Raw genomic sequence first — 13,059 nt, 5'->3', positions numbered from 1 at the left:
ATTTAAACAACAATCAATCTATTAAAAGGTTCATTGCCTATGATAGAATAAAACTGTTGTTTGGTACTTGTAGCAAAAAAAGATTTGGTAGCTTGTGGAATAATGGCAAGATCTTCTATAAAATAAATGTGAATATATATACTCATATATTTACTAGAGTGAGAAACATAATTACGATCTTTCCGATCAAAAAAACATAATTACGATCTTGATATGGAACTTACCAAAGGTAACGTATATGATGGAAAAAATATATCATCAGGCATAGCCGCATAGGCTTATTAACCGGAACCGAATAACCAAACCGAAATTTAGGATTCATCATTGTTTATTTTCACTAGCTAGTACGTCATCATCTTCCCCAAAGTGTAATAAGCAAACCCGACAGTAACAAACACAACACCCGAAACTCAACAAAATCATCACTCGACAAGCCAACATTACCAACCAACCCAGTCTGACTACTTCCACTTCCAGTTCTCTTCATTAAAATCTCAGCTAACGGATGAATCCAAAGCAAAGAAGTGAACACAGATACGATATAATTCGCATACAGAACCATCCTCCCAAACCAACCACAAGAAATAATCGACAAGTTACTCCTAATCTGATCAGTTCCAACCCAAAACGACCTTGCACTTCTCCCAGCAGGCATATAAAGAAACCCACAGATACAAGCCATCGAAAACGAGATCACAATACAGGAGAAGGCATCAACAGAACCCAATTGAAAATCAAATCCTTTAGGGAACACACCAGCACTGATGATAACCCCAAACACAAACCCTAAAGCCCCAAAAATCAAACTCAGCTTCTTCTCAGATTTCTTCGAAGCAGATCTCTCGATTGAGATCTTCCCCAAAGCAACTAACACTTTACACAAAGCTACAAACCCAAGAACAAGCGGAAACACCAAACCGTTCCCTAACACTCCATGAGTCTCCTCCTCTACACCGAAGTAACGGTTAAGAAGAAAGCACGAAACAGTTAAAAAGGATAAAACGAAAAGCGAATTGTACTCTGTGAAATACATTCGAGATCTGAGGTGATCTTCGTCGAGCTTAATCCGAAAGATCTGAGCGTTGCTTTCGTCGAATTCGGATTTATCTTTGGATCTGTTTCTTCTCCTGACTTCGACATTGGACTTCGGATCTTCGGTGTTAGATGGTCGTCGAATCGGGGGTCGGAGTCCGTTTCCGGAGTTGTTGTTTTGGTTGAGATTTTCAGGTTGGATGTAGGTACAGAGACCGTGAAGGAAGATGATTGAGATTTTGACGAATGAGAGAATTAGGGATAAGAAGAGAGATAGTATGATTTGAAGTGTGAGATTCCTGTAAGTTCCGAGAATCTCAAGCATTGTTCTTTCGACTCTTTCTTCACTGTTCTTCGACTCTCTCTCTCTCTTGTGCTGTAGAATGGGAATTGAACTTGGGATAGGAGCAATCAACATACTGAAGAAAACCAACTGTGCTACTGAAACTTTAGCAATTTAGATGCAGAATAATTTATTTGAAGATTTTGACCCCCCCCCTCACTTCTACTTGGGCCCGTCAGTGCCGCGTACATATTTTGCTCACCTGAGTTCTAAACCTCGGCTTGTCTCAGATTGACCTGAGTTCTTTCGCTGTGTCTCAACTGGTATGTGGTTCTTTGCCTTGCGGTGATTTCGTTAAACAAGTTGGTTTGCTGATGTCTTGGTGGGTACTGTTTGTTTGGTCGTGTTTTACTTCGGCGAGTCTTGTCTTTTATCGTCGAGGTGTCTTGTATGTTTCTTGAGAAGTCTGTAGCTTTTTTTCCCAACGTTTTTTTTGATGTATCAGAGGAAAATGGCAGAAACAACAACAACGAATCAGTTTTGCATAATATAAAACTTTGGTCCATTCGTTTCTTTGTTCTACTCTACTTGCTACACTCTCACAAAATGTAAATTATTCTATTGTCTTTCCTACACTTTGACAAAATGTTTTAGACTGAGAACCAAGATTAGAAAGTTAGCTAAGCAGGTATACGAAGAGCGGCTCTGATCTTGTGAATGGTGCATGCGATGAGGTTGTTAACAGTTTCAACAGACTCCACGTTGAGTTTTGCAGTCGGTAGGCAATTCACTAAGATCTGAAATCCTAAAGTCAGGAGACATCCTTTGCTTTCTTGATTCACCATACCGCCATTGGTATTGATCTGATCAGACAATGATGATCCGTCAGGCAATATTGAGAACCCCGATGGAAGAAGCGCCACATAAGCTGAATCTCCACCGCTCATTACAACATTCATAGATGGAATATCAACAGGCGCGTAAACCACCAGTGCACCAGAAGCGTCATTCCATGTCTCTTGCAAGATGAGCATACTGCTCTCATTTTGATCCTTCCCCTGCAAATTGGTCTAATCAGTAACAAGAACAGAGGTTTATTAAGAATTTTATGAATAGATTATAACTAAGAATAGAGATTCAGAAGAGATTATAAAACTCACAGCTGCACGAAGAAGAGAGACGCAGCTTCCTTCGCGTTGTCCTTTTGGGACGAGAAGCGTGGTTTCCATTGAAGCACCATTAGACAAAATATCCCACTGGTTTCTGCATTTACCATCACACAGAAACTCAAAGAGTCTCTGCTGAGTCACCGGTAGCCAGAGAGACGTTGCGGCACTTAGGACAATACCAGACGGCTCAAGACTCTTCCTAGTCAGTATCCTTGTGTCCTGTCCCACGTTCTCAGCATTAAGCCTCTCCCATTTGTGGACGGACGAAGCAGTTATGCCCGAGTAAAAGTTGAGCTTCATACGCTGTGCAAGCTTTAGTATACTCTTAGTTCCAGCAAGTGACAAACCTATCAGAAAACAGTCTTGAATGATTTCTCTCTTTGAAATCTAAACATTTCAAGATTCAAATGCAGGTGAAAGAGAGAAAACCTGTATGATCTTGAGAAGCCAAAAGGTTCGTGAAGCTTTCGCATTGTCTCTGTAGAGTTGCGAGCCATTTGGTAGCGCCTAACCCAACCGAAGAACCAAGCAACGGTTGGTAAAGCGAGTGGATGTGACTCTCTTCATACTCTGAATGTTCTATCCATGTCACCTGTTAAAAGTCTCTATGCGTTAAACCAAATGTGGACATTGAGTTTGTTACCAGTAGTAATAACTCATTTTACTAACAAATGTTACATCATAGATGAACAACATACCAAAAGTTTCCATCGATAAAAGTAAACAAAACAAGATATTTTTGTTTTTAAATTATATATGTATATAGCCTAAATTTAGCCCAGACAAGAAGCAAGATTTGCCTTGAAAAATGAAGCCTTTGATTTGAGTTAAATATTTCTTAAAGGAATCTTTTAGAGTTTTATGATAAGAAATACAGAAAGGCTTCAGTTTCTCAGGCTAATTTGTCGACTCATTTTAATTACTACTTTTTAAAGCTAACCAAACTTCTTCACTATAAACAATTCAAGAAAATCTCACGCAGATCCATGACATCAAATTGAGAATTGAAAACTACCTTGGAGCAACCATTGCCTATGTCTTGTATGATGCAGCCTGAAGGAAACCTCTTAGAGCCACCATAAGACTTCAAGCTCTCATTTTCTCTGTTTATATCATAAGAAACATCAACGACCGCCCATAAACTATCTCCATGTTGCTTGCAGTATCTAAGAAACTTCTTCTGTCTTATTGGAACTAATGGAGACATCACTTGAAACTCTGCTTGCATCTGTCCAAAACAAAAAAGGATCATTGAATTGCAATGTAGCCAAAATATATAATCTTTATGGTTCTTGAGAAACATACCAATTGAAGTGAGCCGTTTCTTGATCCATCACTACCGTTGGATATCATTTCAACGGTTGATGCAACCGCGACAATACACTCAAACATCTCTGCCCATTTGTTCTGTAACAACCCAATAGCAAAGATGAAATATTTATCAGTGAGTGTGTGTATCGATAAAACTACTGGTTACTAGAGAGTATACAAGTTTCTCATACCGTGTCCATAAGAGCATCGACTAAAGCCACACTATTGATCAGAACTAAACCAGTTTCTCTTGTACACGCAGGTCTGACTATTGCTTCTTTCTCACTCTTTGAGCTCCATAAAGGATTGTCCAATTCAGCTAACTTCAACAACTCATTCATAGCCTCCATGGCAAGATCCATAAGCATCAGAGAAGTTCCACCACTGAAGCCATTCCCTATAGGCAAATGCTGTGACCCAATCCCACCATTACAAGGCGGCTCAAGTGATATAGACCCGCCAATGAATCTGTTTGCCAAAGCACAAATCCTATCCAGCTCGTCCTTAAGCTTAGCGTTCTCAATCCTAAGTTGGTGCTGCTCAAATGAAACCTCACCAGGTATTACTGCTCCACCACAATCAATACATAGAGAACCTCTCATGGACTCTTTAAGGAAACTGTTTTCAAGACGCAGTTTTTCATTTTCTTGTCTTAGAATCACATTATCATGCCTCTCTAGTTGTGTCTGGTCAATATTAAGACAACAACGTTCCCATAAAAATCATAACTTTACCATCAAAACTACAACTTTTATATTTCAAGTGCTCAGATAAAAGTACCTTCATTTGAGTTCTTCTGTTCTGAAACCAAAACTTGATTTGCTTACTCTCCAAAGTAAGTTTTTTTCCAAGTTCCAACCTTTGTTTTTCATTAGGATGAGGACACACTTTGAAGAAACTACACTCAGAAAATAGCAAATAGTACATCTAACTCAAAAACCATTTGATGAAAATGAGAAAAGTTCGATGCTTTTGAAAAGAGAAACTACTTACGATTCGAGTTCTTGAATCTGGTAAGAAGTGTGCCTATGGTACCTTGTCCTCTTCTTCTTCTTCTTCTTGGTAGGGCGTTGTTCTTGTTTATTCTCATCACCAGACATTGCATCAAAGCTATCATTATCACTCAACGATCTACTCTCAAACTCATCATCTTTAAGCCTTTCAAGATAAAAACTTGGATTAAAATCTCCTCTAGACATATCAACATCAAGATCACCGTTCATTTCCTCTTTCTGCAACAAAAAAAAAAAAACAACAGACAATAATCTTGCTTTAGAACAAAACAGACAAAGCCACGAGTGAACTTGTAACATAATGCAACAACTCAACATATATTTGTATGGTCACTGTTTCTACTCTTCTCAGTGTTTAACATTTCTTGTTCAGCAAGTTTCATACCTTTCAATCAATACACAGAAAATTTCTGACGACTAAACAAGAATTCAATCTTGCTTTTGTGAGTTCAGCAAAATGAAAGAGAAAAAGGTGTCTAGCCTCCTTTGTTATATCATATGACTTGACCCCTTTTTGTTCAAAACTCTGTTTTTGTCTCTTTCTCTCTCTCTCTTGACAATTTTTACTCAACGGGTCCCAAAACTCAAGTTATATATACACACCTTTGACCTTTTTAATCCCAATTCCTTCGAAGAATGTCCTAGAAAGGTGAAAAAAAACAAAAAAACGAAACCCTAATTTTACTCAGATCAAGAAAGCTTCGAATTTGACCTAATGGGTTTCTTCTTTTGTCATTTTCCCTCAAGATTTTGACAAATTAGCAAGAAAACTAAAAAACAAGCCTTGAGCTAAAAATCCTAAAAGATCTAGTTTGACTCTTCCTCACCAATTCTAAATTATTTTAATTTTTAACCATGGGTAGCTGCAACATAAGATAAACTAAAATATCAAAACCCAACTTTTGTTAATTTTGTTTGCTTCATTAAAACTGTAAACAAATGTAAAGGAGTCTTTCTTGAATTTGACAGTTTTAAATTAACATTTAGTATTATGTTGACAATATATAAAGAGACAGAGGGAGAAGAGCGTGTGGCCCGAGCTCGTGATGTCCGCCGAGCAGTTCAACTTGGAGACGCGCTAACAGTATTGTTACGTCACACGCGTTTTCTGGTAGCATGCTAGCTAAAAGTAGCCATGAAACGATCCTGATTTACAGATATACTTCTATGATAAAGTAATTATCCATACAACTCTTAATTAGCCTTTACAAATTAATAGGTAAATCTTGAAACCGTGTAGTCCTCCAATAAACTACACGGATTCGAATTACCAAGATCACTATCATCAATCTCTCTTCAATCCTAGACGTGATTACTTCATGTAAAATCTACCACTTTTTAGAAATTGTAGATTATAGAAGCCTGTTAGATTGCCCTCAATGTCTAAAGTTTGAAGCCCAAAAATAAAGATTCGTTTTATTTTATTTTATCATAGTTTAATCAATGTACAAGCAACTTTTTTCCCATTGTGGTTTAGGACTTCCTAGACTTGAAGTCACTGCACGGCTCACGGCTGATCTACCTGTAGGATTCATTTGTCAACGTTAAGTTCAACCATTCAAGTTTTTGTCTTTTTTTTTTTAAAGTTAATAAACCATATAAAAGAGAGAGAATATAATTTTACTCCAATATTATTCATTTTTTATTCCAAACCCATTGGTTTTACACAAAAGCCAAAAACAAAAAAACAACAACTCAAACTCCGAATTTTTTATTCTTAGATGTATCCATCTCCGTGATCTCTTGTCATGCTTCTCCTAAAGCAAGAAATAAGAGAGATCTTAGATGCATAAATTATGCATATATAACAATCAACGTATTAAATGTAAATTATATTGCTATGCTTTTTAGCCACTTACATATAACGTTTTGAGTTGATATGGGAAGATCCATATCAACTGCAGGAAAGTGTAGGGATGTTGCAGCGAGAGGGAAGCCTAGAGGCAATGCGGAACGTGTTGCAAAGACATTCGTTTGGTACTGCCTCAAGAGCATTACAACACTCGGCACTCGGGTTCGTCCTGTCAGCTCCGGGAACCACAAACTCACCACACACGTTCAGTCCACTAAGCTGTGCATTGCAGCTCTGTCCATCGACCACCGTCGCTGCCATCACAATGAGCATCACCATCTCTGCTATCTTCATGATCGACTTGGACGAGCTGGATGAGACTGCCATCTTTTTCTTCTTCTTTATCTTTTATGTATTATATGAAAATATGATTTTGAGAATGCGGGGGTGTTTGTTTGATCTATATAAGTGTTTAGGGTTCTATTGATGTTTATATAGAGTGGAAGGGGATTGCATCGTCATTTGGTGAAGAGCGCGCGGGTCTAGGTTCGTCATCTGTGAGCTACCTAACGAGAGAGATCACGCTAAGATGCACCTTTTTTTTGTGTGTGTGTTCATGTCAGTGTGTGGGAGTGAGAGAATATGTATGCTTTTGTGAATCTGTGATTCCTTAGTTAATGTTTTGTTGATATATTAATTTTTATACATGTACAGTATGAATATATATATATATATATATCTGGTATTCATTCAGTATTCACTATAAGAAACGAGCGAATTAATTTAAATATTTTAAGAAAATGTGATTGTATAAACGAAGGTGTGTCAATTAATCCCAAATGCTTAAATACTCCCTTGAAGTTTGACGTAGAAGGATTTTTTGTTTTATTTTTATTGCAACCAGAAAGACATTTTACGCTTATCCGGCTTTAGATAGAAACTAGAAAGAGTTAAATCCAAGAACCCCAGTATGTTATAAGGGCTAAATAACCAATTCATATCCAATCAAGTTGGAACAGAGGTTTAGTGAAATAAAAAAACAAACCCCTTAAACAGAGGTTTCTTCATATTAGTGTTATTAATTAATTTAAATTTTCTATCTTTATTCTATAATTCCACAAGTAAATTTATGGGTAACTGCAGCTCTCTCCATCCATCTGACACCTGTTTTAACAAATTTTCATCTTCCACTTTTTTTTAAGCAATTAAATTTTTCTTTTAAAGATGATGACAAAAAAAAAACAGAAAAGAAAAATATTTTTTACAACTACTAAATAGTAAATAATACTTTTCTTTGGTCTTCCACTCTTCTCCCACGATCTCACAATGTCCACTTCTCCTCTATTCTTCAGCTATGGAACATCGACATGGTTTCATACAAAAAAGCTTCGACTTTTCTTTTTTCGTTTATCGGATTAAAAATTTTAAATTCCTTACATGTGATGTTTAGGGTTTCATCAATTTATAAAATTTGTGCTCTAATTTCTTAATTCTCCATATACCATATATGCCCTTCGATAATATTTACCAATTACCATGATCTTAATGGCATCTCTATAAAATCAACACATTGGTGGTGCTCTCTACCCCGTGCAGTGCACGGGTTACAACTAGATTTTGATAAGAATGTAGTATTCATTTTCACAGTGAAAGTTTAAGTTACAGTGTTACACATGAAACATAATCCTTTTTATGGTCCCATGCCAAAAAAGGGGTTAAAAAAAAAAGGACGTATACACACAACACACTCCTTCAATTCAATCCTTAAGCAAACAAATGCTCTTGGAAATAGATGGACTGAAACAAGAACTAAAGAATCCTTAAAGTGAGTAAGAGAAACTTAATTTAACTAATGGAAAATTAATTAATTAATTAACTATTCTCTCCAAAAGGTTTGTAAGGCTTGGAGTATTGTTTTATATATATTTAGTAAACATAAAGTGGTGGAATTAAAGATAAAACTTATCCACTGAAATCATAAATAATATTTTTTGTTTTAAAAAAAAATGTTTGAGAAAAGTTTTTAATTGTATCAATATACATATCTTTCTAGGTAAAAATAATCTAAATTAAATGCAATTATTAAATTCTACTATATATAAACATTCAATTAAGAAAATTAATTAGCTCTGGATTTTAAAGCATAAATATAATATAATACATAAGATTTTGATATGACGTGATATCATAGTATCATCACAATTTATTATGGCCTTTACACAAATTCAACACGTTTTCTACTATATGAAACTTTTAAATTGATATAATATTTAATAGGTTAGAGATATCATGATTACCTAAAATAGCTAGCAAGAAAAAGCTTAAACATGTTCATTATAAATAAATTGTTCGGAGATGATCACAAAGAACAAGGTGTGAGACTGTGAGTAGTTCTTTTATATTTGATTGAAAGAAACTTAGAAACCAATCATCGTTAAACGACGACTATCTCTTCACCATCTTCAAAGTGAAATCAATGTTTCGCTGTCCTGCCGAATGTACCTGTATAGGTAAATTACATGCGTATAATATATATATATACATATACTCCATTTCCATATACAACAAAAAATTATCTGAATCAACTATGATGTGCTTCGATCGAACTAGATATGTTACTTAAGACCATAGCCTGAAACATAGGCTGTTTTGATCATGTAAGAAATTGAACTTTGTAGACTGATCATGTAAGAAATTGAACTTGTAGACTTGAGGTTTTATACTCTTTCAAGTTTAGCTTTCAGGGTTCGGTTTGAGCAAAAAAGTCCGAATATTACATAAAATTGATTGAATTTTTTTTATCAAATTTAGTGCATGTACATTTTTTCCTTGATAAGTCATAGTAAAACACAAAATGTTGTATCACTAATGCTAATTTTTTTTTTTCCGTTTAACCTATAGTAAATGCTCCGCGATTTCACTGTCCGTACTGTCCTTGTCCGTACTTCCACATACATGATGTTCCATTGGTAATTATATTGACTGATCTACTATAGTTTTTTTTTTGTTAGATTCATTTATAAGTTCTAAAATGAAACGCACATTCTTTTTGTTTTTTGGTCAGCAACTCTAGAATTTGACAACTAATTTACCAATAATTTTGCTTTGTTTTCTTATTAAATATTAGACGAGTGGAAGGTTTTATGGCTATAATAACTATAGTAATAATAGCTCCCCGGATCCGTATACACTTAGACGTAGTTTTTCAGATATCTCATTACATAGTCCTGACAATTTCGATCTCGACAATATTGCTTATGAGGTATGTACTCTTCTGTCCAGCCTGATTCATACTGCTATTTCATGATAGAATATTAAGACACAACTCTGAGTATCATACTCATAACCCCACTGTTATGGATTAGCAGGGTTCGAATGAGTTAGGAGAATTAGTGGGACACAGCAGTAACGGCTTGCCGGAGTGGAAAATATCCAAATTACCAACTCATAAATATGGGAAAAACCCCAAATTCAAGTGGTGGTGGCAAAAGAAAAAGAAGTTTGTCGCCAATGATACTCAGTACGACCATGGTTCAATATACATCATTCAACTAGCTAGTTTATATATATCCTTTCTCAAATTGATTTCAAATTCAATGTGTCTATCAATCTTGGCCTAGTATGAAAAATATTAGCTTTGGGATTAGACCAATATTATTATTTTCGTTTGATTTGGTTTGGGTGATACTTTGTAGGTGTTCGATATGTCTAGTCGACTACGAGAAGGGAGATAAGATGATCACTTTGCCATGTAAGCATATCTACCACAAGGATTGCATATCACGGTGGTTGAAAGAAAACAGGGTACGTACGTATGACATATATACACAATAACATACGGCAATTTTTGTTCCCGACATGCATAAAATACATTCTCATCTAAAATATTCTAAGGAATATGATATTGTTTCGTTTATGCAGGTATGCTGCGTGTGCAAACGAGAGGTTTTCTAATATATTAATGCTAATTCTCGTCGGATAATAATGATTAACAATGTATTTTATTCGCATGGTAAATTTTAGTTTATCACTAAAAAAATATAGTTATTAACTAGACGAATTTTCATTTATTGTAAATACTTATTATATTCAGTATTATTTGCCCGCTGATATTACGGCTGATATTAAATTTTATCAAAAGACAAAATAATTTATGAGAATATCAAATATTCGAAGAGACACAAAGTGAGGTACAAGCAATTGATAACCGAGGAGTCTAATGTCTTTTTGACACAACCGGTTACTGTGAAGGAGATTAAAAATGCTTTGTTTATAATGCATTCGGATAAGGTCCCAGATCCGGATGGTATGACAGTCCTTTTTTTCAGAAGATGTGGGGTACTGTAAAAGCGAATTTTGTGGCTATGGTAAATTCGTTTTTATAGGATGGGTTTTTTGATAGACGGTTAAATATGACGAATATTTATCTTATTCTCAAGGTGGACAATCTAACTAGGATGACGGAATTACAGCCCATCAGCCTGTGTAACATCGAATATAACATTATTTCCAAGGTTTTATGCCAATGACTCCACATCTTCTTGTCGTCTCTGGTTTCGGAAATGCAATCGGCTTTTGTGGAATGACACCCAGAAAATATTTTATGGGCTGCGTAAAGGGAAGTTCATGGCTATCAAAACGGATATGTATAAGGTTTATGATCGGGTGGACTGACCTTTCATTGAACATCTCCTCCAATAGTTTGGTTTCTGCAAAAAAAAAATTTCTTGGATTATGTGGTGTGTTACGTCGGTTCAATACAAGGTTCTGTTAAATGGTCAACCCCACGGAACGATAAATCCTCGACGAGGGCTACGAGAGGGTGATCCTTTGTCCCCTTATTTTTTTATTCTCTGTACGAAAGTACTTATCGCGAATTTTTGGAAAGCAGAACAAGAGAAACTTATTACAGGTATCAAGGTGTCAACTGCATGCCCGAAGATTTCTCACCTTTTATTCGCGGATGACAGCCTCATCTTTTGCCAGGCAACTAAAGAACAATGTGGGGTGGTTTTAGACATACTTAAACGCTATGAATGTGTGTCTTGCCAACAAATTAACTTTTAATAATCGTCAGTTCAATTTGGTCATACGAAGGACAATGATCTTCAAGAGAAATTAAAAAGATTTTTGGGGATAACAACTTTGGGTGGCATGAGCTCTTATCTGGGTATTCCAGAGAGCCTGGGTGGGTCTAAAACAAAAAGAAATTTCCTTTGTTCAAGATCGATTACAGACGCGAGTTAATGGGTGGCCTGCCCGCCTTTTATCGAAAGGGAAAGAGGTGATGATTAAGTCAGTGGTTACGGGAGTCCCTACTTATGTTATGTCGTGTTTCCGTCTTCCGAAGACGGTCACACGTAAATTGACTGGTGCAATTTCCAATTTTTGGTGGAGCTCATCTGGACAGTCACGGGGTTACATTGGGTGGCATGGGATAAAATGTGTTATAGTAAAGGGGAAGGAGGTCTGGGTTTCTGATGTTTAGATGACTGTAATACCGCCTTGCTGCTAAACAACTTTGGAGGCTGATTACAGTTCTGGATTCTCTCTTCGCTCGAGTTTTTAAAGGTCGATACTATAGGCACTCAGATCTTCTGGATCCAATTAAATCGTACTCTCCATCTTATGGGTGGAGGAGTATAGTTTCTGTTCGCTCTCTGGTTAGCAAATGACTTATTGAAAGGGTAGGATCAGGCGATTTTATTTCTGTATGCATTGACCACTGGATTCCTGCCCAATCCCTTAGACCAGCACTAAGCATAGGTTCGTCTATCGAACCTTCTCTTCAAGTTAAAACCTTCATTGACAGGAACACTAATCCTGGAACATGGCCCAGTTATCGGCTACCTTCACTGCTATATACATAGGACAACCGCTTTCGGTGGACCAGTTGGGGTGGCATTTAACAAAGACCGGAAAGTATATGGTGAAATCTGGTTATCATACGCTACGAAAAACTCTGAAGACAGTCGACCTATGGTCCGGACCTCCTACCTTTACAGACTTTTGTTTGGAAGGTTCATTGTCCTCCAAAGATTCGACATTTCATGTGGCAGATACTTACAGGCTGCGTTGCTATTACGACCAATCTTCAGAAACTCAGGATTAGTTATGATATAGTATGTGCTCGTTGTGGCTATCCTACAGAAATAATTAATCATATTTTATTTGAATGTCCACCGGCGCGACAGGTATGGGCTTTATCCCAATTCCCGACGGCGATGGGTATTTTTCCCATGGATTCGGTCTATGCCAAAATGGATTCTTTGTTTTGGAGATTTTTGTTCACATCCTTCTCTTTGGTCTTAATCCCTCGTACTCAGAATGCTAAAGCGGATAATATGGCACAACGTGTTCGTTCTGTACCGCATTTGATTACCTATGTAAACGATGTTCCTTCGTATTGGCTTGTTTGAGCCAATCTGTTTTGTATTGTTGTCAAAAAAAAAAAAAAAA

At 36.4% G+C, this 13,059-nt stretch overlaps 4 protein-coding genes across 4 annotated transcripts; 1 reads left to right on the top strand and 3 right to left on the bottom strand.

Moving 5' to 3' along the window:
- Positions 174-1,834, bottom strand: LOC104725728. Its single transcript, XM_010444438.2, has one exon. The coding sequence runs from the start codon at positions 1,448-1,450 to the stop codon at positions 353-355; it is 1,098 nt and encodes a 365-aa protein (XP_010442740.1). The 5' UTR covers positions 1,451-1,834; the 3' UTR covers positions 174-352.
- Positions 1,749-5,018, bottom strand: LOC104725726 (homeobox-leucine zipper protein HDG7-like). The gene is made up of 8 exons (XM_019231628.1): positions 4,789-5,018; positions 4,576-4,693; positions 3,987-4,481; positions 3,790-3,891; positions 3,500-3,712; positions 2,914-3,076; positions 2,476-2,831; positions 1,749-2,373 (listed from the first exon to the last, which is right to left on the bottom strand). Exons 1-8 carry the CDS (start codon positions 5,016-5,018, stop codon positions 1,996-1,998), a joined length of 2,055 nt encoding a protein of 684 aa, XP_019087173.1. The 3' UTR covers positions 1,749-1,995.
- LOC109127570 (protein 108-like) lies at positions 6,318-7,050 on the bottom strand. Its single transcript, XM_019232518.1, has 2 exons — positions 6,668-7,050; positions 6,318-6,565 (listed from the first exon to the last, which is right to left on the bottom strand). Exon 1 carries the CDS (start codon positions 6,985-6,987, stop codon positions 6,703-6,705), a length of 285 nt encoding a protein of 94 aa, XP_019088063.1. The 5' UTR covers positions 6,988-7,050; the 3' UTR covers positions 6,318-6,565; positions 6,668-6,702.
- LOC104725725 (E3 ubiquitin ligase BIG BROTHER-like) lies at positions 9,505-10,654 on the top strand. The gene is made up of 5 exons (XM_019232084.1): positions 9,505-9,537; positions 9,728-9,862; positions 9,969-10,120; positions 10,296-10,404; positions 10,522-10,654. Exons 1-5 carry the CDS (start codon positions 9,505-9,507, stop codon positions 10,552-10,554), a joined length of 462 nt encoding a protein of 153 aa, XP_019087629.1. The 3' UTR covers positions 10,555-10,654.

This window comes from Camelina sativa, chromosome 11 (assembly GCF_000633955.1).
Source record: "Camelina sativa cultivar DH55 chromosome 11, Cs, whole genome shotgun sequence".
NCBI lineage: Eukaryota > Viridiplantae > Streptophyta > Magnoliopsida > Brassicales > Brassicaceae > Camelina > Camelina sativa.
The sequence above is the reverse complement of the archived record's forward strand: the minus strand, read 5'-3'. Positions and strand labels throughout refer to the sequence as shown.

Coding starts and splice junctions, on each gene's coding strand:
- LOC104725728 (XM_010444438.2), bottom strand. CDS start 1,450: ATGTTGATTGCTCCTATCCCAAGTTCAATTCCCATTCTACAGCACAAG.
- LOC104725726 (XM_019231628.1), bottom strand. CDS start 5,018: ATGAACGGTGATCTTGATGTTGATATGTCTAGAGGAGATTTTAATCCA. Junction 4,482..4,575: donor ACAGAAGAACTCAAATGAAG/GTACTTTTATCT, acceptor AATATTGACCAG/ACACAACTAGAGAGGCATGA. Junction 3,892..3,986: donor TCGATGCTCTTATGGACACG/GTATGAGAAACT, acceptor GGGTTGTTACAG/AACAAATGGGCAGAGATGTT.
- LOC109127570 (XM_019232518.1), bottom strand. CDS start 6,987: ATGGCAGTCTCATCCAGCTCGTCCAAGTCGATCATGAAGATAGCAGAG.
- LOC104725725 (XM_019232084.1), top strand. CDS start 9,505: ATGCTCCGCGATTTCACTGTCCGTACTGTCCTT. Junction 10,121..10,295: donor TTTGTCGCCAATGATACTCA/GTACGACCATGG, acceptor GATACTTTGTAG/GTGTTCGATATGTCTAGTCG. Junction 10,405..10,521: donor GGTGGTTGAAAGAAAACAGG/GTACGTACGTAT, acceptor TCGTTTATGCAG/GTATGCTGCGTGTGCAAACG.